This window comes from Rhynchophorus ferrugineus, unplaced genomic scaffold, assembly GCF_030347505.1.
Source record: "Rhynchophorus ferrugineus isolate W39M unplaced genomic scaffold, kcgeb_rfMv2 rfM2, whole genome shotgun sequence".
NCBI lineage: Eukaryota > Metazoa > Arthropoda > Insecta > Coleoptera > Curculionidae > Rhynchophorus > Rhynchophorus ferrugineus.
Window position 1 is genome coordinate 18,725,510 of NW_027472581.1, and position 25,155 is coordinate 18,750,664.

At 32.4% G+C, this 25,155-nt stretch overlaps 1 protein-coding gene across 5 annotated transcripts in view; it reads right to left on the bottom strand.

Annotated features, from left to right (window-relative positions):
* The window catches only part of Tpst (Tyrosylprotein sulfotransferase), a 610,347-nt gene that overhangs the window by 32,855 nt on the left and 552,337 nt on the right, over positions 1–25,155 (bottom strand). For all 5 annotated transcript variants that reach the window (XM_076394127.1, XM_076394125.1, XM_076394129.1 and 2 more), the window contains one exon: positions 8,594–9,145. In XM_076394127.1, the coding sequence (XP_076250242.1) occupies positions 8,594–9,145 (552 nt within the window). The remainder of the gene's footprint in view (positions 1–8,593; positions 9,146–25,155) is intronic.

Consider the following 25,155-nt stretch of genomic DNA (forward strand, 5'->3'; position numbering starts at 1 on the left):
ACTTCAATATCGCAAAATAACGGTGCGATGGGTTCCTAAACTGTTGAAATTCGAGAAAAAATTTACGCGGATGAATATCGCCGCTTGCTGATGCGATACGAGGCGCAGGGGGATGATTTTTGAACGCAAATCTTCATTACACATAGACATTTACACATGTTACATCTTCATACGCTTACTCTACAATAAAAGAAGCTAAAGCAGGTGTACCACAAGGAAGTGTACTGGGACCAATGCTTTATCTACTTTACACTTGTGATATACCATAAATGGAAAATATCACGAACAGGCACTAGACAATATAAATAATTGGACACAAGCTAGGAAAATAAGAATTAATGAAAGTAAATCTGTACATGTGCAGTTCATTTATAAACAGACCATACAAGCACCAATAACACTATCATTCCATATAGCAACAACGCTAAATATCTCGGAATGCATCTCGACGCAAAACTTCGCTGGAAGGAACATATAAAAAAGAAAAGAAAAGAACTGGAATGGAAATATAGGAAAATGTACTGGCTAATTAAAAGAAAATCACAATTATCAGTACATAATAAATTGCTATTATATAAGCAAATATTAAAACGTATAAGGACATACGGAGTTCAATTATAGGGATGTTCTGTAACATAAATAAAATACAAATTTTTCAGAACAAAGTCCTGAGAGGTATTGTGAGTGCACCCAAATACTATAGGACTGATTACCTACATCGAGACCTTCAGATAGCCACAGTCAGTCAAGAAATCAAAAGAAATGCAAGGGGGCATGAGGAAAGACTCCATTCTCAAAAGAATCAAACCATCTGATTTTGTGTAGTGTTATGTAGTGAGGTGCATATTTAAAAAAATTCAGCAGTGACATGTATAAACATTATTTCACCAGAGACTGAGTTAGGGCCAATGGGTCCTCCTAGTTATATACCTAGATTTAAGTTAGCATAAAGACAAATTGTAGGTTAGACGGAAACGACTAGTAACAATGTATTAATTAAATAATTAAAAAAAATCTTCATTACAGACGAGGCATGGGTACACTATTATACTCCCGAAGACAAGATGTCGTCTAAAGAGTGGAGGAAGAAGGGCGCCAGTTAAAGCGAAGACAACCAGGTCCGCGGATAAGGTCCTGTGTACGGTGTTCTGGGCGTGCTGTACGTCGATTTTCGCACTCAACGTACGATTAATACTGTATACTACTCTAATCTACTTTCTGAAAACACACCCGAAACCCAATTGCCCCGTACAGTCCGGATTTATCACCCTGCGACTACCACATGTTTGGACCACTGAAAGAAGCCCTCGGAGGTCAAAGATTCAACACCGATGACGAGGGAGACGAGTTCGTGCGCACATGGCCGTCCGAGTTGCTTAAGGAATTCTTCGATACCGACATCAAAAAACTTACGGAAAGATGGACAAAATGCGTAACTAGTGAGGGGAAATCCCTAGAAAAACTGTACGTTTTTGTAAATATTTTCAATAGTAAATAAACGTGTCAGCCGGAAACAGTGTCAGTGAAAACAGAGGAACCGGAAGGATTCAAATTTGTTCTAAAATATTTGTGTAACATGCCCTATAATAAGTAAATTTCAATAAAACGAAGTATGTCGATATCTAGCAACCAGGAATAGCCGTTAGATAGCTGTAGCGTTAGTAGACACAGAATATATAAATAAATATAAAATAGGATAGGCTTTATTATACTTGGACCTGGCCAATAATTCCACTCCAAATTCTAATGCAGTAGATTATTCGCAGTTTTTGCTGTATGTAAATCGACTACGGATGTGTAATTTTACGTTCTAGCGTACATTTACATGTACATTTGGCAACGCTGTATTGCAAAATGTCGGCAGAGCAATTTTAAATTTTAATATGGTTTGTTGAAATGAACAACTGAGTTAGTTAAGGTATTATTAAATGGTCTTATTCAATTTTAAGAAGTCTTGTTTAAGATTTTATATTATTTGTGTTTATTCCCGTATTTCCGGGACTAAAGGACCCTAAAGAATTATGGCAGTTATGATTTAACGATTAAGTAAAATATGATCATATAAAGTTACATTTTTCATTAAGTGTCCAGTTTACCGGAAGGTATATTTACCTGTGAAAGAAAAAAATATGCAAACATTTCATCCCAATATAGATGAACAAAATTCCAGAATAACAAGAATCATCTGTGCTCTGTTTACAAGGTATTTAGATTTTCTCAGGAAGATTTTCCAGGTTCATAATATAAATATTAATTAATCAATTTTTAATTTTAATAATATAAATAATAAATTAAAGAAGAAGTAACTAAATATTGCAGGTAATAAATATATTATTTTGTGCATTAAGATTTAAAATGAATGTTGTAGAGAATATTAGCAATTAAAAAATAGCTTGTATAATTTTAAATTTTCATTTGTTGGCGAGTTTTACGAAAGCCGTACAAGACAAATTAAAGATGACCTATCTGTAATGGTGAGATGGGAATATTACATAAGATAAGCTTAAAATAAATAAATTTACTGACAGGAAACAATATGAACCTCAAATGAACAAATTGGGTGACTCATTGTTGCAAAGAAGACTAGTAATAATTAGTAATAGTCAGTAAGTCAACCTTTTCAAGGATACGCTGTTGCAGCTGGAACGGGAAGTTCTGCCATTCCCAGCGTACTTACCAGACATAGCATCATTTCGTTGCCACTTATTGCCACAGCGGTTTTAAAATACTAAAGCAGTACAAACATTTATTGAAGATTCAATCACAGCTAAACCAACATCATTATTTGGACACGGTATAGCCACGTTGTCAAAAAAATGTGAAAACATTGTATCACAGAAATGTTACTCAGTTGATGTCTTTTTATAGTGGAAAATGGATAAGAATGCATGTATAAAACCTAATATTAAATCCAAGTGAGACAATAATTGGGGATACAATTGATGGAAATGAATAAGGTGTTCAACTCAAAACTGCACAAAAACATATTTTGAAACATTTCATTTAGGAATTTTACTCGAACCTCTTATTTTCCAGATTTTGTGTCGTTCGACTACCCTTAATTCTAAACAGTGGCACATGCCACATTTTATCAAGATTTCAGAAGTTGTGTCGGTCCATGTCGGTCGGATTTTATGTAAAAAACGAGTAGTTTTTCCAATGAGACATTCTTAACTCGTTGCGTTACTATATAATAGTACGGTATTGATAAAAAGAGGACGCGGACAGACATAAAGTGTATATATCAAATAATAAATTAATAAATAAATAAAATTAATAACACAAACAGGAGTTAAAAAGTATAAATAGTGTATAAACAATTTAAACATGAACACAAATTCAGAACACAACCACAACGAAGTAGATATTCTATTCAGACAGCAAACATCAGCACCCGTACCGAAGTGGTAATGTGTGGAAGTGGCCCGTATGAAGAAAAATAGGTATAAAGAAACAATGATTGAAAATAAAGGACGATTAGAGGTGATTTGACAAATGTTCACACCAAACTAGAACAACAACAAAAAGTCGTTGTCACCGCCGGGGAATCAAACCCGCGACCTCTGCGTGTGAACTGAACGCTCTAACCACTACACCATAGAGGCAGTTACCTGCAATATTTCTACTGCTTCTCATATGATATGGTTAGTTCAGCAAAGATATTATACACAAATATCTGATTATTTTAGATAAAAAATATGTGAAAATATTGTAGGTGCCTTTGAAATTTCGGGATTTCCCTTGACTTCCTCGGATTCCACCTTCAGATTCTGATTTGATTTCAATGGGACCACCTCGGAAGTGCACTCTTTTTTGCATAATTGACGGAGACATCGGTGAACATACGTAAAACTTATACAGTCGAACACACATAGAACCTCCTACCTTAAGTAAGGTAAAATTGCTTGGTTGCCAACTCAATGTTACATTTCATAAACTGGGAATAATTTAAAATTCGAGTTACCGATATGGCTGATGTATTTTTTATATTATTTAAATATAAAAAACGTTCGGCTCTTGCCGCTACAAATGATACCCGGTTCTCTTTCTATATAATTTCCAGTCGCGGCCTTATGAAAGGGCCGGTGTATCGTCGAACTTTCAGAAGCGGCCTCCTATTCGAACTTCTCCTTCCGATCGTGCATTTGGCTTTTCTTTAAATTTTGTAAAGCGGTCGTCTCAAGCGATCAATCATATTTTTTTGGGTCATTTGATCGAGGCGGACACGTTTAAAATAAAACTTCGGTTAAGTTTTTATTCTCTGTATATCTTCTGGGCAACAAAATATTAAACGCGCATCGATGTGGCCATTTTTACATAACAAAGGCGGTTTTGCGAACGGTTTTATATGGAATTGAAAGGGGATAATGCACGGCAGGAATATTAAAATGGGAGAGCCAGCGATGGCTGTACCCCGTTGGTGCTAAAACCCATTTATGGCTTAAATATAATAGTTAGACGACTATAGCGTACCTGATATAATTGTAACAGAATTTTCTTGCTCAATGTTAGGCAAAGTTTGAATATTTTAATTATTTTATAAAAAATTAACTATTAAAATAACAGGTCAATTGAAAAGTCCACAGTTCTTTGGCAAAATTAGTTTTTTTACTCAACATAATTCCCTTCAAGGGTGATACACTGATTATAGCGACCCTCCAACTTTTCGATACCATTTTTGTAGTACGATTTGTCCTTTGCTTCAAAATAGGCCTCAGTTTCGGCGATCATCTTTTCATTCGAAGAAATTTTTTCCCAGCGAGCATTCCTTTGAGATCTGAGAACAGGAAATAGTCGCTGGGTGTCAGATCTGAGAAATACGGTGGATGAGGAAGCAATTTGAAGCCCAATTCATAGATTTTTGATACGGTGCATTGTCTTGGTGAAGCAGCACTTTTGTTTTTCGACGATATCAAACCTTCAAACCTTCAAACGGTCCAATAACGCTATAGAATAGTCGCAGTTGATAGTCCTTCCGATTTCAAGGTAGTCAATAAAAATTATCATCCGCGCATCCCAAAATATAGACGACATAACATTGCCAGCCGACTGTTGCATTTTCCTACGCTTTGGAGCTGCTTCATCGTGTGCAGTCCACTCGGATGACTGTCGATTGGACTTCGAAGTGACAGGATGGAGCCATGTTTCATACATTGTCACATAACAACGCAAAAACTTGGATTTATGACGCTTGATCCTCTTCAAACACTGCTCCAAATGATCAACTCGTTGTTGTTTTTGGTCAAAAGTGAGCTTACGCGGCACCCACTTTGCACAGACCTTTCTCATACTCAAATATTCGTGAATTATATGAGGTATTCTTTCAGTTGATATCTTTAGAGTGTCTGCTATTTCATTACATTTCAATTTACAGTCATTCAAAATCATTTTGTGGATTTTTTGAAATGTTTTCGTTGGTAACAACCTCTTTTGTGCGTCCGTTTTCGGTGCTCATTTCACCACGACTAAACTTAGCATACCAATCCTTGATGGTTGATTTTCCTGGGGCAGTATCCAGAAAGTCAGCATCAAGCCAAGTTTTTGCTTCAACTGTACCTGTTACCTTCAAAAAGCAATACTTTATCAACACGAGAAATTCGTTTTTATCCATTTTTTCACAATAACAAAAGTTGCTTCACCCAAAATGTTATAATTCACAAATTAATGATTTGACAGCGGTCAAAATTATACCCGCTAACTAAAACCATATGGATTTAATTCTAATAGCACCATTGATGTGTCAGGCCGGGGACTTTTCAATTGACCTGTTATATAAATGTATTTTACAGGTAATCCGCATGTGGAAATTGATAGGGGTTGTGCTCAAAATCCAAGAGTAAAGTGAGCTATTATCCAAGAACTATAAACGTTCCTTAATCAGAATAACCACTTAGTAACAATGTTCAAAATAACATTGGATTGGATGATATCGTCATCAAACCTGACAAAGAACTTGCCGATGAGCAAACTCAAAGAAAAAAATGAGCAAAGAGGTAAAAGCGAAAAAAAAAGTTTCAGTCTAGGGAAATAAGATGTTTAAAATAATCACATTCTATTAGAGTGAAAGTAGTAGTTAGGATGTAAGTTGGAAAGGATATATAGTCTATTCAAAACAGTAGTGACACATGTGATCAATATGTATCTGTAGAAAGTTGTGAAATCGTTTTACAGTCAGATAATATATTCCTTCTCATTTCATTCTATCTAAGAAGAGATAGAATGCTGTTCAAGAAGTTCGAACATGTAACCGAAAGAGCCTGCACAAGTTGTCTGTTTGTCAAACGTCCGCAAAATTCTTCAAAATATTATAATTATGGGTTATAAATTTAAATTATTAGTTATTTTAATTATTAATTATTATAATTATAATTATGGTTATAAACCGCCAAACGTTGTTTTAACGCTTTGTTTTAATGAATAGCAAATCTACAATGAATATTAGTACGGGCACGGTCACTAAATATTTCAAAAAATAAAAAACAATATAACCTTAAATTCACCAAAAAGAAACTGTGTTTATGCGAAACAGGTGCCAAATCAAGATTAGCTTAATGTTAGCTGTATCAGAGATCAAATATACGAAATTTATAAAAACAGTAAGTAGTTTTTTCGATCGAAACATAATTTAATACAATTATTTCAGAGAAAATTGTTAGTTTGGAAAGTTTCCACTAAAATGCAAAACTTCCAGAGATTCCAGCTTTTAAAAGAATACAATTTTTAAAAACATATAAAAAATCAAGGAAGAATTTTTATATCAATTTGTATATTTACACGAGACATAAATATTTCAGGAAGGTACCACATTGGGACGCTCATGGCAAGATGACAATAAATATAGCGTAAAGAAAACAAAAGTTGATGGAAAAAGGTAAACGTTGGAATAATTATCGATTATGTTTTGTTAGTCATAAGATTTATTAATAATTCATTGCAGATATATACAGTTCTGCATGCTGGAAACAGGAATGGTTTTATTCCTGGTGCAGAATTAGTGTTTTCCTCCAAGGGTGACTACCATGGAGAAATGAACCATAACTTGTTCTTGTAGTAGTTTGAAAATCAGCTTTTGAAGAATTTAGAGGAACCATCAGTTATTGTTACGGACAATGTACCATGTCATAGTGCACTGGTGGAGCAAATCCAAACAAGTGCATCAACAAAAACTGCAATTAAGGAATCGCTTAAAGTACATAAAATAAGTTTCGACGAAACCATGTTAAAGATTGAACTATTTTATATTGTTAGTCGGTAAATATATATGAAATATTTAATTGCTTTTTATGTAATTTATTTTTTAGAAATAAGTATGAGAAAAAGATACATGGTAGATCAGATTACTGAACGTTATGGCTACAGAGTATTACGTCTTCCTCCCTATCACTGCATATTTAATCTAATTGAGTTGAGATGGTGTATTTCAAAGAATTATTGCAATAGGCAAAAGAGAGTGATATTCAAACTAGAACTGTCTGGATTTATGAAGGTATTGTCAAAAATAACACATTCGGTTTGTGTGAGTTCGATCAGACACATTGAAGAAGAAATTGACAAATGGTAGAATTTTGAGCAATTTTTGTGATAGATTGGAAATAAAGGACTTAGTTTTCAACTTGATCAGTGTTTCTGAAAGTGACAGTGATTGAATACAATTTAATGAATGTTGGTTTATGATTCAATATTGACAATTACCAAGACAGGGTGATGAAAAAGGAAACAACTAAAGGTCACTATACAATTAATATACTTTAATTGTAGAAAATTGTATTACTGAGTGTGAAAGCTTTATGAGCATGTGTGTTGTTGTTCAGAATATACATGAACGTTTGGTTAAAATGTATGAGGAGAGAAATAATACTAACTGTTTTGCAGATATGCAAAATGCAAATGCAATAATGTAGTTTTAATAATAAAGTAATAATGTAATTTTATCAAGAAAGATGTATACGGGTAGTAACAGGACAAACTAAAGAGAAATATAGTAATATCATAATGACTTTACAAGGAAATATTGCATCGAAAGAAACAAGTACTAAGCGTAAAACATAAAAATGTGCTCTCTAATGAAAGTAAAATACATTACTCAGATATACAATTGTTAATTAGGCGGATTAGGCCTTCGGGAACATAAAAAAAACGCGTCTAGAACTAGGAACTAGAAAAATTCAATGTGTATATAATAAACTATAATCTATAAATTATTCTGGCTGTAAATTAATTGTAGTTTACGTCCTTCGAAAATATATGCATTAGATGTACTATAATGTTAAAATAAATTATAATGCATAACATTTTTGATTCATTATTTTATATTCAGATTAGAATTTTGTTATATGTCAGAACCAAAATGTACTAAAACTGAGAGTTGCTGTGGCAACATTGCGACGTTTTGACAGGTCACGTGTGTCACTACTGTTTTGAGTAGACTATAGATCATCATAGGATATCGTTTTCATGAAGTAAATTGTATGGGAACCAGGAGTCGATAAAATATTTCGGAGAGAGAGGTTTAAGCGCGTCAGCTACTTGAAGTCGTAAGACAAATCGACACAAGACAAAATTCCATTTTTAATATTTGGTACTGAATACTTACTTGCTAAGACTTATTCCATTATTAATAAAATCTTCGTGGTGAAGAACTGAATCATTCCACGGAATGTCCAAGAACTTCAAGACTTTATGCATCCACTCTTTCGGATGCAACACCAGCTGCTCGTAGGGTACCCGCAGACACTTATCCGGTCCCATCTCCCTGCACTGGGCGTTCATGGCCTCCACCGCACTGTTCCACTTTTTCAGGCACTGTCTGTAACTGGTCAGGTCGAAACCGGTGATGGTGACTTTTCGCGTGATGATCGAATGAGCGGTGGCGCGGCCGTCTCGCACCATGAAGATGAATTTGGCATTGGGGAAGAGATCGATGACGTAGCTGCCCATCTTGATCAGGAGAGGGTCTTTGTTGCAAAGACGCGGAGCTGGCTCTCCGTGTTTGGCGATTATTTCTAGGGTGAATGCCGCGATAGCTGCGTTGAGGACGTCGTTGGTGATACCGGCTTGATCCAGTCTCATTGATTCCTTTTCTGATTTCAGCCAGTGAAAGCGTAATTGGAGTAGTCGAGGAATTACTCGGGTTTCTTGGCCACATCTGAAAAAAAAACAAAATGTTACTTCTTTTATTAAAATTTACATCAGATATTCTTAGTACACTATTAATTTTTGAATTTCATCGCCCAAAAGATTTATATCAACTTCATAAACATAGCATCCACCACTCAACATCAAAGACATTTAGTGATCAAGCTCTTATGAGACTTTAGATAACTTTGTAAATTAATTTTATTTCAAGATCATCGTGCAGTTCTTCGTTGGTTCCCTAGTTACAAGTATTGCTGATTAATCGAAGAAATTTGTTTTTAAAGCATTGGATTACTAGTGTTTATCGTTGGATAGCGTAAGTACTTCGAAGGAAGATTGATGCATCGACTAGTATTTGAGGAAACGGGGCAATGTGTTCTAAGACAGGATAGTGTAATCAGTGAGATGTCTAAAAAGACGTCGAGACGATTTTCTAATAGATGTGAGTACGGTGAGTATAGTGAGTACAGTTTTACTGACAGATCAAATTTACTTTTACTAATTGTACTTATATTTATGGTAATTACATTATTTTTTTTAAATTAATATTTCTAATATATTATTGACTAAAGACAAGTATACTCAATGAACTCAAAAGTACTAGTATATTCTTTGTGTCAAGATTAGTAATCAATAAGGTAGCCTTATGGGCTGATAAAACTAATTTTTTTATCACTGCAGCATTAGTTCTTAGCTTTTTCCTCTGTAAATTAAAACCGAAACAAACACGGTTTTAAAAGTCATTCCAGAAATAGAGTTCAATAACTATTTCGAAGATTGTAAAGACGTTGGCATAAATGTAATTTATACAAGAGCAACTATTTCAAATGAAACGAAACATATTTTGAAGGAATTTCAACAGTCTTACTATTTTTTGATCAAAATTACAATATATTTCATTACTATATATCCAGTTTCATTATGATATTTGTTTTAGTAACAATATTTCAACATGTTTTTTGTTAGTTGCAAAACAATCCATATAAGTGGTTTCAAAATATTTCCGGAGTATTTGTTTACGAAATATAACGATATCCACGTTGAATTTCTTCTTTCGGAACAACTATTACAACATATGCTGCTACTTGAAAGAACAGCGAAATATTCTGGTTAAAAACATACTTGAGAATATCTTGGGCCATCTTGTTATAACGTATGTAATAAAAATGTAGCGTATGAACCAGAGAAATACAGAAAAATATAAACTTGTTATTACACGTTGACATAAAAAAACAAATACATTGAATCAGGACAAGAAGGAATGGAAAAATAGAGAAAATATATGTTATTGTCGTAATGTAATACATCAAATTACAAGCTTTTATTATAATGTAGATGTAGTACGGATTAAATGTTCCATAGGTAAGTCGGTTACAAATACAAACTATAACATACGTATTTAAAATACGTGATACAGAGGAATGTATTCTGACTATTTTTATTTAAAATACAAAGTCGCGCGAGTTAAGAGTTGAGTTATTTAAATAGAATAGAAATAATACAGCCTAGGCTAGTCTAAACAGCGATAAACAGCCGCTTGTTGGCGAATGAATAAAGAAATTTTAAGGAAACAATCTTTATGCAAGTCCTGATGAGTATAAACTTGTGTTGTATTATATGAACATATTTTTTATATCTGCATAGCCGTTCCGGGATAGTTAATTTTGATTTTATCCTTTAGGAAGCTAACTAAATTTTTGATGTTAATAAAACAATAAAGAGAACCTCGGGCCATCCAGACTAAGGGACGACAGTCTTGTAATTTAATTAGCGACGAAACTGCGAAGCTGGGGCAGACAAGCAAACGATGCGATCTCGTCGATTGAAATCACCGAAAATGGCAAACGATCCCTTTGGCAACTATGACTGAAATTTGATTTCCACAAAAAAAACATCGCTTTAAATGTAAAGATATAGAAGTAGATGGAAGAGTGAACAACTGTTATTGGTTAAAGTTATGACTGAATTTTAATTATAAAGATTCTTTTTGGCTATAATTATAGTTTTTTTTCATTAAATTTTATATGGCCCAATTTTAATTATCCGAGACATCAATGAATTATTTCGCTAAAACCAAAAATGTAGGTACTTTTTAAAAAAATTTCCAACCAAATATTGTAGTACAGAAATCAAATATTGTTATTAGGTGTTGGAATGGATTCTGATCATTTTCTTTTTCATTTAAAAAAGGAAAATATTTTGATTAATTCACGATATAAATTAATTGCTTTACAAGACAACCCTTCTTTTTGTCTGGCCAGCAATAACAACACAATAAAACCGCTCGAAATACAATTTTCAGTAACTTCTAAATAAATAAAAAAATAAAACTTACAACTAATTTTTCAGCTTAATTTTTTTAACGCAAACAAACAAAACTAATGTATATCGAAAAACAAATTCGACTATTTAATTGTTAGCGTCTGTATGTAATGAATTATTCAATTATACTTTTTTTTAATTTAATTAATATATTGTTACTAGTTGTTTCCGTCTAACCTACAATTTGTCTTTATGCTAACTTAAATCTAGGTATATAACTAGGAGGACCCATCGGCCCTAACTCAGTCTCTGGTGAAATAATGTTTATACATGTCACTGCTGAATTTTTTAATATATGCACCTCACTACACAACACTACACAAGATCAGATGATTTGATTCTTTTGAGTCTATATCCTGTTCTGGTGGTATCCAATAGTTGTAATATTTCAATATTCGTGTGAGAATGGAGTTTTTCCTCATGCCCCGTGCAATTCTCTTGATTTTTTGATTGACTGTGGATATCTGAAGGTCTCGATGTAGATAAACAGTCCTATAGTATTTGGGTGCACCCACAATACCTCTCAGGACTTTGTTCTGAAAATCCGTATATCCATATAGGTTTCAATATTTGCTTGTATAATAGCAATTTATTATGTACTGATAATTGTGATTTTCTTCCAATTAGCCAGTACATTTTCCTAAATTTCAATTCAAGTTCTTCTCTTTTCTTCTTTATATGTTCCTTCCAGCGAAGTTTTGCATCGAGATTCATTCCGAGATATTTAGCGTTGTTGCTATATGGAATGATAGTATTATTTAATGTTATGTGTGCTTGTACGGTCTGTTTATAGGTGAACTGCGCATGTACAGATTTACTTTCATTAATTCTGATTTTCCAAGCTTGTGTCCAATTATTTATATTGTCACTTGCCTGTTGTAATTTTCGTGAGGCTTCTTCACTATTGTTTCCGACAGCTATAATCGCAGTCAATGTCAATCGTAATCATCAGCAAATGTAGCCATCGTAATATTTTCTGTTTGTGGTATATCATAAGTGTAGAGTACATAAAGCATTGGTCCCAGTACACTTTCTTGTGGTACACATGCTTTAGATTCTTTTATTGTAGAGTAAGCTTCTTCTTGTTTGACTCTAAACATTCTGGTTATAATGTATGATTTTAAGGGTTCGATGTGTTGTTTTGGTAGCAATTTCTGTAGTTTATGAATAAGGCCTTCATGCCAAACCTTATCGAAAGCTTGTGCTATATCTAAAAATATAGCTGAACATACTTGTTTACTTTCGTAGGCTTTTTCAATAACATCTGTTATTCTGTAGACTTTGAGTTGTTGTTTGATTGTTGAGTGCTTGTTAATAAACCCAAACTGAGTATTAGGTTTTTTCTCTCTATGATATTCAATTATACTAAATGAAAAATTTAAAATTATTATTTTATGTAGAGAAATGTAAAAGATATCGATTTAACGGTTGGGTTAAATGTTTACCCATTCTTTACATTACATTTAAATTGTGCAGTGATAGTGAAGCGCTTTGAATAAAACGTATAAATATAGAAACAAAGTAGCCGGCTTGGTTGGTGCAGTGGTAAAGGCGACAGGACGGTCCACCTACTATTGTGATAGTCGCGGGTTCGAATTCTGCTGGGGCATGATTGTAAATTTATGTAATTTATGTTTGTGATTGTTTAATATTTGTGATTGTCTTAGGCAAGAGTGTAAAATCCGAAAAGGAAAATAATCCCAGTCACGCCAGTAACCAGGCTGGGTAAGACCGGATGTCTTCTGGGATGATTTCTAAGTTGGTTACTCGCCAGTCCGTAAGCTTAATGCCGAGAACCGTGGTTCGGAGCCCATATTAAACAGTTGGTCCAGTCCCTCGTTGGTAAAAAAGAGGCTTAAAAAATATATAAAAAAACAATCTCAACTATTCCTTATTTTTTAGCTTCATGTTGATTACTAAACTAATATTTTGTTTTGGAAAGAAAACCGGAATATCCCAGCTGCCAATACGTTAAACTAGATGATTTATTTTGTAAAAAATATTTTATGCAAATAAAACGCCTGCGGGTTTTTCTATGGCGGGGCACTAATTCCAACTTATTTCAAAGAGAATATTCCTGATCCCTTGGGAACTGAACGTAAATCAAACTCGGAGCATTTATATGTTCGTGGAATGCGAAAAAAAAACTATTGGCAAACGGTCGACATATTGAACAAACTGCAAAAATAGACGTTTGGCTACCGTTGACTCCATCAATTATCGGAAACTGAAGTGGCAGAGTTTCGACGCGAAATGAAAAATGCAAATAGGTTTGCATGTCCAATGGGTTTACCTGTAATTCGATTATTTGAAAAAAAACGTCAAAAACACTATGACGTCATTACTTTTTTACATGTTTTATTGATCAATTATAAATCCCTATACAAAACGGATAAAATACAATTGTGAGTCTGTGTTAAGCCAAAGATTTAACCAATATTTCCAATTCCATATAAATGATAATTAAGAGGAAACGCTGGAATAGTAATTTATAAAAATGTAAGAAATGTAAGAATATAAAGAATGTAAGAATTTTAATTTGGAGTGTTCTCTTAGGAGAGTTAATCATACTGTATAACAGGTCAATTGAAAAGTCCTCGGCCTAACATAGTAAAATACATTTTTTTGGATTTTTTTTATTCAACATAATTCCCTTAAAGGGTGATACATTGTTTATAGCAAACCTCCAACTTTTTGATACCATTTTTGTAGTACGATTTGTCCTTTGCTTCAAAATAGGCCTCAGTTTCGGCGATCACGTCTTCATTAGACGAAATTTTCTTCCCAGCGAGCATTATTTTGAGATCTGAGAACAGGAAATAGTCGCTGAGGGGCAGATCTGGAGAATACGGTGGATGAGGAAGCGATTCGAAGTCTAATTCATGGATTTTTGACACGATGCATTGTCTTGGTGAAATAGCACTTTATTTTTCATCAAATGCGGCCGTTTTTCGGAGATTTCCATCGGTCAAACGGTCCAATAACACTATGCAATAGTCGTTCTTGATTGCCATTCCTTTTTCAAGGTAGTCAATGAAAATTATTCCATTACGCCATAACTTTGCCAGCCGACTGTTACGTTTTCCCACGTTTTGAAGCGGGTTCATCGTGTGCAGTCCACTCGGATGACTGTCGATTGGACTTCGGAGTGAAATGGTGAAGCCATGTTTCATCCATTGTCACATATCGACGCAAAAACTCGGGTTAATTACGCTTGATCCTCTTCAAACACTGTTCGGAATCATTAACTTGGTCAAGAGTGAGCTCGATATTCGTGACTGATATGATGTAAACGTTCAGTTGATATCTTTAGAGTGTCTGCTATTTCATTCAATTTCAATTTACGTTCAAAATTCATTTCAAATTCATTTTGTGGATTTTATTAATGTTTTCGTCGGTAACAACTTCTTTTGGGTGTCCACTGCATTTACCGTCTTCGGTGCTCATTTCACCACGTCTAAACTTAGCATATCAATCATTGATGGTTAATTTTACTGGGGCAGTGTCCGGAAATTCGACACCAAGTCAAGTTTTTGCATCAACTGTATTTCTTCCCTTCTTTTGAGAGTTAGGACTAACTAAAAACATATGGATTTAATTCTAGTAGCGCCATCTATGTGTCAGGCCGGGAACTTTTCAGTTGGCCTGTTGTATTATTAAAAAAAAATATATTAAAACTAGAAATCAATTTTTAGCATATATTTATTTGTAAATTTTGTAAAAATGTTTACCAGATATACATTTATTACTATTCTTTTCTCTTATCCATTACCCTTTTGAGCATTTTGGAATCAAATATCAGATAGATTAGTAAGTGATAATTAAAATTCTCCAAATTCGTTTTCATTGCGATGTTGATGTTCGCATAAACTATTCAGATATTCGTTCAGATACATCAGACAAAATCATTAGGCAGAAAAAATACGCCAAAACTTTTGCTTTAACTTGATATGTAAAGAGGCGATTATCATGATGGTATATTTATTTTGTAAGAATATAGAAAAATATTTTTGTTTCGAAACCTACAAGACCCATGTTTTGAATATTTTGTCCAACAATATTTTCTTCTTTCAAACTTTTATTCTGCGAAAGCCATTGGATGATTCTCAAAATATATTCTGTCTGGCTTGGTATAAATCAATAATCTTGGAAATACTGTTTTCGGTGACATCTCAACACTGTGATCATTATCATGCAATAGTATGACTGCTGCTCTCTGCCCAATAAAAGAAAATCCAATCTGATTAAGAATTCAATTTTTATATCTCGGGATCTAGACTTGTAATAAGTATTTTCCTCATTACAATATTACATTTGTTGCCTATCACCTGAAATTACTCTATGACTTTGAGCAGAGTTTATGGTTATTTAACTCGTATAGATTTATAGTTTGGTGTTCTAAGATCGCGCAAGCTCTACAAGACTTATAAAGATCGAGAAATCCAAAGAAGAAATTTATAAAAATTAAACTCACCTAATAATATAAAGTCCTTTCAATAAAACAGCCAATACACGTTACAGATGATGTTCAATATACTGCCAAATGCGGTATGTAAAATTGTAAATCGTTTTAAAGTTTGAGCGAATCTTTCCTCCTCATTTGATATTATTAGCCTTATGTTACTCTAGTTAAAAAGAGACATAATGCAGTCTGATACGTCGGAACATGTAACCGAATCAGTTTATAAAATTTAATTTGTGTTGGTAGATCTTCTTCTCAAATGCTACTCGTATAACTTAATTAAAATTATAAGTTAATGTGGCAATATTGCGACGTGCTGACGTTATAAATTCTGATGACGTGCATGGCTGTTTTAGTGGATAGACTATTATATCCTATTAGATGATTGCATGTATTTTGATCAGCAATATCTATTGGTGAAAAGACGAAGTATCGTTGTAAATAGTCTAACTGTTAAATTCGATGGTTTTGATAATTCAATATTCAGACGCTAATTACGGAACATTAAAAATTTAATTTTCGACATTCACTACTTTTGGTGTTTGATTAAAAAAAACACGGTTCCAAAAAGCAATATCTGCCAATATTTAGAAACTTATGGCAAGGATTCATCGATTTGAAAGTATTTTTTATGTTAATGGCAAAGAATGGTTTTGAAGGTCAAAAAAGTTCAAACTATCGTAAGATTTATTGAACAAAAACCTTGCTCAATTCTCAAATAACTTCCGGATAGCTTAAATGTTGATGAATCAACTGGGAAATACAACTACGAGGTACGATGGCAAATATCTAAAAGGATTGAAAATAGCTAGTGAAAATTATAATTGGAGTAGTTCCAACATTACGGTATTATTGCTTGCCAAGCAATGAAAAATAGACCAAGATGTACCCATTACTGAAATACAAATTAATATTTTGTACCTAACTGTCCTATTATTGTCGCGTGTTTCAGGTTGCACGATGTAAGGCGGAACATATAAATAAACAATAGCCGTCTATTTATAATGTTTATATGAATACCTTGACAACAGCCTTTAATCGTAGAATACAAAAGCTACAAATTAATTTTTTTATTAAGAGTTGTAATGAAAAATTTTTAGTGTGCAGAGTGTATATTTCTATTACGTATGAATAAAAATGTATATGCAAGATCTACGACCAAAACTGTAGACAATCGAACCTCGAAAACATTTGCCTCCAAATTGAAGGTGAAATAGCCGCACATTCGACATCCAAATCTATTTGCATTTTTCATTTCGTCCCGAATCCTCTACGGCTTTGGTTTGTCCAGTAATTGATGGAATGAATGTACTCGATCTCGATTTTTGTATTTTTACCGTCCTCCCAATATGGCGGCGACCGTTTGTCGATGGGTTTTTTCGCCACGCCGCGTGGACGTAAAAACGTTCCCGATTTGATTTAGATGCAGTTCCCAGGGGAGAACGCAACGTTGCTGTTACAAATTACGCTTTAACCGCTGCTGAAATGCATCGAAAGCAAAACAGGAATTGTTGTTGCGCTTTTGATAAATTACACGGCGTCCTCGTATTTGCATAAAAGTTTTAAAATTTAACGAAAACAAATCGCATCAAATGTATTATCTATAAATCTGTTTGTTGACAAAGTTGCTAATGCTTAACACCGCTATTGATTTAATTATCAGTATGAATGTATGCAGTTATCATGAAAATATTTTCGACATACAAATACATGATGATTGATTAGTGATTATTAAAAATACATTTATTTTAAAACTACAAATGAGATTACTAAGACTTTACCAGAAATAAAAACGGAAATTTTCAAAATTCTCTATTTTAAATCAGATCATAACCATTTCCATATTAATTTCTCGTTTGCGCAATCCAACAGTTGAACAGTTGTTATTTAAGCGCTATTCGACATTATTTGGACTATTTATCTTATATTTCACAGTTAAAAAATGGATTTGTGCAACCAACGAAACTAAATCAAAAAATTGAACTGGGATTTATCAAGGCAAATAACCTAAATTTGCAGAATCGATTCGTCGATGGTGACTGTACCTGAAGTAATAATTTTAAAAAGAATACTACAACCTTCATAGCATTGAAATATTATATTATTATTATATTATTAGTATTCCAGACGTACTAACCATGAAATATAGTAGAATTTTGAAGAACATTAAGTAAAAATACTATCAATATAACACATGGTAAAATATTAATATAGATAATAACTCTAAAGAGTAGACAATAACAGCACAAGCGCCACTTAGGAACAGTGACGATCTATACTTGTTAATAAAAATTAAAATTGTTTCAACGGCAAATTTTATGATGATAATTGGAAGATACAGTTGCAAATATATTTTTAAAAAAATTTACAGAATTTTTGTATTGTTTGAGTGCCCGGTATGCTGCTTTGAACTGATTTTTATTTAGTTATTACAAATATTATTACGTAAATATTTTATTTTAAAACGTTTCTTTATGTTAAAAGTTTAATTATATTATACATTCTAGTGAGTTGTCCAAAAGTCGGTTCAATTTTTTTGTTAAAAATATTTTATTTTTCTCTTTTTAGTGTTAGAGATTTACTCAATAAATTACGCAGTTATGTTATTTAATATTACAATGGGTAGGCCAAGTTTATTACAAGAGGTACAGCCCGTATGAGGAAAAGTAGGAATAAACAAACAATGATTGGAATTAAGGAGCTCTCCTGGCCCCCGAGTCCGCTCCCTAGTCTAGGTAATTTGACAAATGTTCTAACTAAACAACAAGAAGTTATTGTGCCCACCGGGAATCGAACCTGCGACCTCTGTTAGAGATCTAAACGCTTTAACCATTACACCATAATATCAGTAGTGTACAACAGTTTTACAATGTAGTATATGCTATAACGTCAGTGCTTAAGATGCAAACTGAATACACAAATACCTGATTATTATACACAAAAAAATATGAAATGGTATTTAAAAGATGAATTATGAAAGAAAACCCAAATTAAATTAGATTTCATAATTATATTTTACCTCAAATCCCGAAATCCTCAAATCCATCATATACCTTAAAAAAGTAAAAAAGAAAATAAAAACATGCTTGTAAACGTATTGTACGTAATATAAGGAAATATTTAGTAGTTTGCAAAATATTCTGATCATATTTTATATAAAAGACCAGTAACAGAAATATTCTTAACCAAATTAAGAATATAAAATTAAGTGCTATGCTATCAATAACCGCTATAAAGGTACGAAACTTCCTGGGCGTTATTCTATACATTTTCATTTAATAAGACTTGAAACGAGTTAATTATAGCACCTCAGGCAAATCTAATAAAGTTACCACTGTTATAGAAATAAAGTGAATTTCCTTTGTTACTCCTTCCACAGACTTTCAGTGGTCCGTTGATGAAAACCGCGCAATTTAATATGATTTGAGAAAGGTAAATTGTGGAAAGAACGTTATTTACGGCAACTAATCAAATACAGCAATTCCATATAAAAGCTTTGAAATTCTGATATAATTTTAAAATACTTTTAAATTATCTAATCTAATGGCGGTGAACTGAATGCTGAATATTAGGTGTACAGATAAGTTTCTACTATTTGGTAAAATAATAGGCAACTAATGAATTACAAAAATTATACATTTTGTTATACATTGAAACCTATTGGTTATATTTGCCGAACTTTGCACCTTTTGATCTCAGATGATGATGCAACACGTTTATTTCTTTCGATAAATATGTTTTTTTTACAAGGCGATATCATAAATTTTATAAAAAAAGAATAACGCAATTTTATATTATCTTGTGAGTAACAATTCTTTTATTATTTTTAAGTTTTTCCTTTGATATATTAAGGGTCTAAAGTTTCTTGGCATATTACATTTTGTTTTTTTTTGTTACAATTCCTAAAATATTAATAACGTGAATTACTTCAACCGGTATTAAAGTTATGTTATAAACGAATAAAACAGTAATGTTTTCTCACCCAAACATTTGTATTTAAAAGGAATTAGTATTGCCGTTAGATAGCGTTTTGGGTAGTTCTTTATATATTCTATACATGAAGTTACTATGGCTGCATTTGATGATGACACGGATACTTGCTACTGAAAACAATGGCAAAGAGGCGATCAAAAAGCTGCAACATGCAAGTAAAAATATAAATATGGAGAATAAAAGTCAACGTTCAAGTTCATATACCAATAAATATAGTAACAATGCTCAGTATCTTGAGATGAATCTTTGTGATGTAAAACTTCCTTGGAGGATGCATATCAAAAGAAAACCTCGAATTAAAATGCAAAAAAATGTATTAGTTATTTGGTATTTGTAATTGTATATTAAATTATCCTTATATAATAAGGTGCTGCTGTACAAGCAAATACTAAAACCTATATAGAATTGAGTTATTGAGATGTTTTGCGAGAACTAATATCAATATAATACAAATATTTCAGAATAAAGACCTGAAAAGTTTTGTGGATGAACCCGGATACTACAGGAATAATTACTCAGACTGAAACCTTAAGATTTCCATTGTCTTAGAGAAAATTAAGAGATTCGCAAAAAAAAATGAGGAAAGACTCTACCCGCATGTTAACACCAAAGTGCTGCAATTCTTGGAACATGGATGCTGACTCAAGAGAATCAAACCGTATCATCTTGTGTAATTAAGTGTAACAGAGACTAAAGTGGGCCTATATGGAAAAACAGAAGCTAAAGTGTAAAATGTCGATAGCCTATATCTCAGAAACTATAGGAGATAATGCAATTTGGCAAACGACAACGTTATTAGCATGCCGAATTATTACTTGATAAGTGAATTGGAACGAAATCCGTAATTCATAGAACCATATTACAATGTTGGCCTATAAGGAAAAATAAAGGCTAAACTATAAAATCTCGATAGCCTATATCTCGGAACCTATAGGAGATAATTCAGTTTAGCAAACGCCTACGTAATTAACATGCCGAATATTACTTGGAATGCGATTTGGAACTATCTCCGTAATTAATAATACTGAAAAGTGTTACTAACTTTTACGTTACTTGATATTAAGTAAGGTCCAATAGGTCTTCCTAGATAAGTACTTGGATTTAGATACGATAGATAAATTAGTAGGCTACAATTAGTAATTATATTAATAAATAAATTAGAAAAATATTCCTCTACACTATTGACTTATTTAATTCTAAATATGTTATCGATGTCCTTTTAGAACAAATATTTTTCATTTAGATAACACCGTTTAATGAATGTATAAAAATGTAAATCTAAATAAAACCAAATAATATTTGTTACTTCAAGGTAATTACATTTACGGTGTGCCAGGAAATGGAGAAAGAAACCCAAGTTATTTTTCAATCCGTAACGTTCCCCGTTGTAAATTTCAATCATGAAACCGCGTATGTTGTATTTAATAAATCTCCTGGCGGCACGCTACGTGACAGTATTCCCTCAGGATTATCCCAACCATCCCATTACACGGGCCTGTCATCAAACTTCACGCTGAGCATCGCAAATAGAATTGTTCAACCCCTCCTTGCATCTTTTCCTCCCGCCCCCGTCACCCCGCCTTAATGGATACTACGGAAGTGATGCTGAAAGCCAAAGCCTCTGCAAATAATTCGGTTTTCTGCAAACTGATCTCCAACGAATTAAAGATAATCAAGTCACGGAGAGTACTAACAACCAATAATCAGTAGTTATACTCATATAATTTTATGTTTTTCTTTGCTTTTTTTTCTGTAAACTAATGTTGAATTTCCTTATTTGATGATGGTGATATTGAATACATCTTAAACGTGACTACGTATGTGACCGTTACTATAAATGAATAATTAAAAAATAAAGTATTTTTAACAAAAAAATTGAACCGAACTCTAAAAAAAAGTAAAAAAAGCTCTACTAAAAAGTATAAAATAGTTAAGCTTAGATTTTTAACTCAAAAAATACTAATAATGTACTATCAATAAATGACATTTGCTCGTAATTTAATTGTGCATATATCACAAAATTATATTCTCATTGATTTAATCGGTCCGGTCCGGTCCGGTCTTACCCAGCCTGGTTACTGGTGTGACTGGGATCATTTTCCTTGTCAGATTTTACACTCTTGCCTAGAACATTCACAAATTTTAAACAATCACAAACATAAATTTACGACTATGCCCCAGCAGGATTCGAACCCGCGGCTATCGCAACAGTAGGAGGTTCTCATTTTTGTATTGTTTGGGCTCGGCACCGATTTCAAATTGATCAATTGGTAATAGTTAAAATAATATTGTAAATAGATAAATGGGTTTAGGTAGGTATTAAGATAAATTGTGTATATATAGTGGAATATAAAATACGTGTAGTACATAGGTTAAATAAAGTTTTTGTTTATTTTTATTTAGTTATTATAATGATTATTATGTACATATTTTAGTTTAAAACGGATTTTTTTTATTTAAGTTTGATTTTTTTTACTTTTTAGTGAGTTTCTTATTTATTTTTGATGTCGGTTCAATTTTTTTCTTAAAACTATTTTATTTTTCTCTTTTTAGTGTTGGATATTTACTCAATAAATTAAACAGTTATTTTATTATGTACTACAACGTGTAGGCCATGTAAAAATGCAGCTTGTATTTTTAAATGGCCATTTACTATTTTCCATTGCCATCAATGCTATATAAATTGGAATTTTGAAAATCGGTCCACAATTGACGGAGAAATCGGCGAACATGCATTAAAAGAAATATACAGTCGAACACAGAACCTCCTCTTTTTTTGTCGGTTGAAATAGAAATATAATTGTGGCTAAGTTATAAATTTATCGATATTTATTGAAAAAATTATCGATTTGCTCGGCGATATATCGACGTTTTGTGGTCTGATGTTTTCAAAAGTGTCGATAGTTGTAAATGAGCGTATCGAATTTTTTGTTGAGTACTAAAATATCAATAGTAAAAACCTAGTTTTTTGGGATTTAACACAGAAAATTGTAAGTGCTATCAGTAGTAGTAGCAATTTAGAAGGAAGGTTCTTCCGCACGAAGCGTACTCGTGATACAGTGCCATTTGATTAACACTTGTTCAGATCGATGCATTATGGCTTGACTAGCACAGGGCTTTGAAATGCTGAAGAATTGCGAAAACATATCGATAATAGGAATACTCCCAGACCAACAGCGTTCTTTTGACGTGGTGACGGGTAACACCATGTTGATAAAGACGGGAAAATTTTAATATTTTTATTAATATTTATTGTATTAATTTTTCTGAATAAATATCATTTTAAAGGAAAAAATGGCTAGAATACATGGAGACATCTACTATATTATAAAATATTGTAGGTGTTATATGCAAACAATAAAATATCAACTATTCTTTCATTAATTGTCTCAAAAAAAACTTTAATTAATATGTTTTTTGTTTGCTTATTAACTAGTTTCACAAAAGAAAGTGATTATTTTAAGTTTAAAATAGAAGTAGATTTATATAAACGAACAATATGTATTGTTTCAATTATGATTTTTAACATCACGTAATAAAATAATCCCGTTAAGACATTAATTATACAATACAGATTAATACATTTTCAATATCAAGCGTAGATAAAAGGATAAAGGTTTAGTAACAGAGATGCTAAGAAATTATTATCTTTTGTAACATATTTTATGTAATTTTAAAGTAATGTTTTGTTATGTTAACATATATTTTTACAAAATACTCTCATATTTTTGGGAATGGGAATGTCATTACAAGAACATAACGTTGTTACATTAGTACTACAGAGCTCATACAGAGGTAACCTGGGACACTCTGATTATTTATTTCAAAGTTTACGATAGATAAAAGATATTTTAATTGATAAACTCATTACATATTGTGATGACATATTTGATATAATATATTGGTCATAAGAATATAAAGTTACACTTTTTTAAAGGGAGAATCTGGAATCATTAAGGGTCTAAATCATTAAGTTGTTAAAATACATACAAATTTATTACTTCAGCGTAAAAAACATTCTTCTTATATCACAAAATAGAAATTACCTTTTTATCAAATATTAGTATAATAGTACAGTCAGTACAGTATTAGTTGCACTTTAACAATCTAAAACATTCCCCTCGTGATAAATGATAACACGATTTCCATTTTGGCGATTGAAAAATTTGTACTATATCACTCAACTTACCATTTATCCCAAGGAGATTGCCATCCTAAAGACTGGGATGATTTGCGTGAATTTGTTATTGGAAAGGTCACGGAACGGCCTCTATTTTTTTCTTCTATTCAATAAATCCGTTCGAAGGTTTTTAAAAGTATCACCATATAGCAAAAGGCGTAGGATTTGTTCCACCGAAGGGATGCTTTTGATAACCATCAATTCAACAGAAAGCACTATTGATCTGCGTTAAGATTTCTCTTCGAACGATTTATCCCCGGACTTTCACCAAATGCTGGTCAATTTTATACCGGCGTGGAAAAAATATTAGTTTTTTTTATTCTTAGATCTTTATATATGCTCCATCCATTTATACCCACTTGCAGATTCCAATTTGAAATAATTTGTGACAAAATAAAATAAAATGTTATTAATGTTAATTAAAGATGTTTTTCTTTGGATTTTTAGCTTTAACATAGAGTAACATTTTTTATTCAACATAACTCCCTTCAAGGGTGATACACTGATTATAGCGATCCTGTAACTTTTCGATACCATTTTTGTAGTATTGCTTCAATTTGTCCTTTGCTTCAAAATAGGCCTCAGTTTCGGCGACTACCTCTTCATTCGACGAAAATTTCTTCCCAGCGAATATTCTTTTAAGATCTGAGAACAGGAAATAGTCGCTAGAGGCCAGATCTGGAGAATACGGTGGATGAGAAAGCAATTCGAAGATTCATAGTTTTTTGCCATCGTTTTCACTAAGCTATGACACGGTGCATTGTCTTCGTGAAGCAGCACTTCCTTCTTCTTCAAATGCTGCCGTTTTTCGGTATATATATATATATATACATATTAATAATTTTATCCATAGTGTTGAGTATATATATATATATATATATACATATATATATACTCAACACTATGGATAAAATTTTCCAACGCCAGTTTGTATATATATATACATATGTATATATATATATATATATATATATATATATATATATATATATATATATATATATATATATATATATATATATATATGATAGTATATCATTTCGTCCAAGTGTGAAAAGAACAT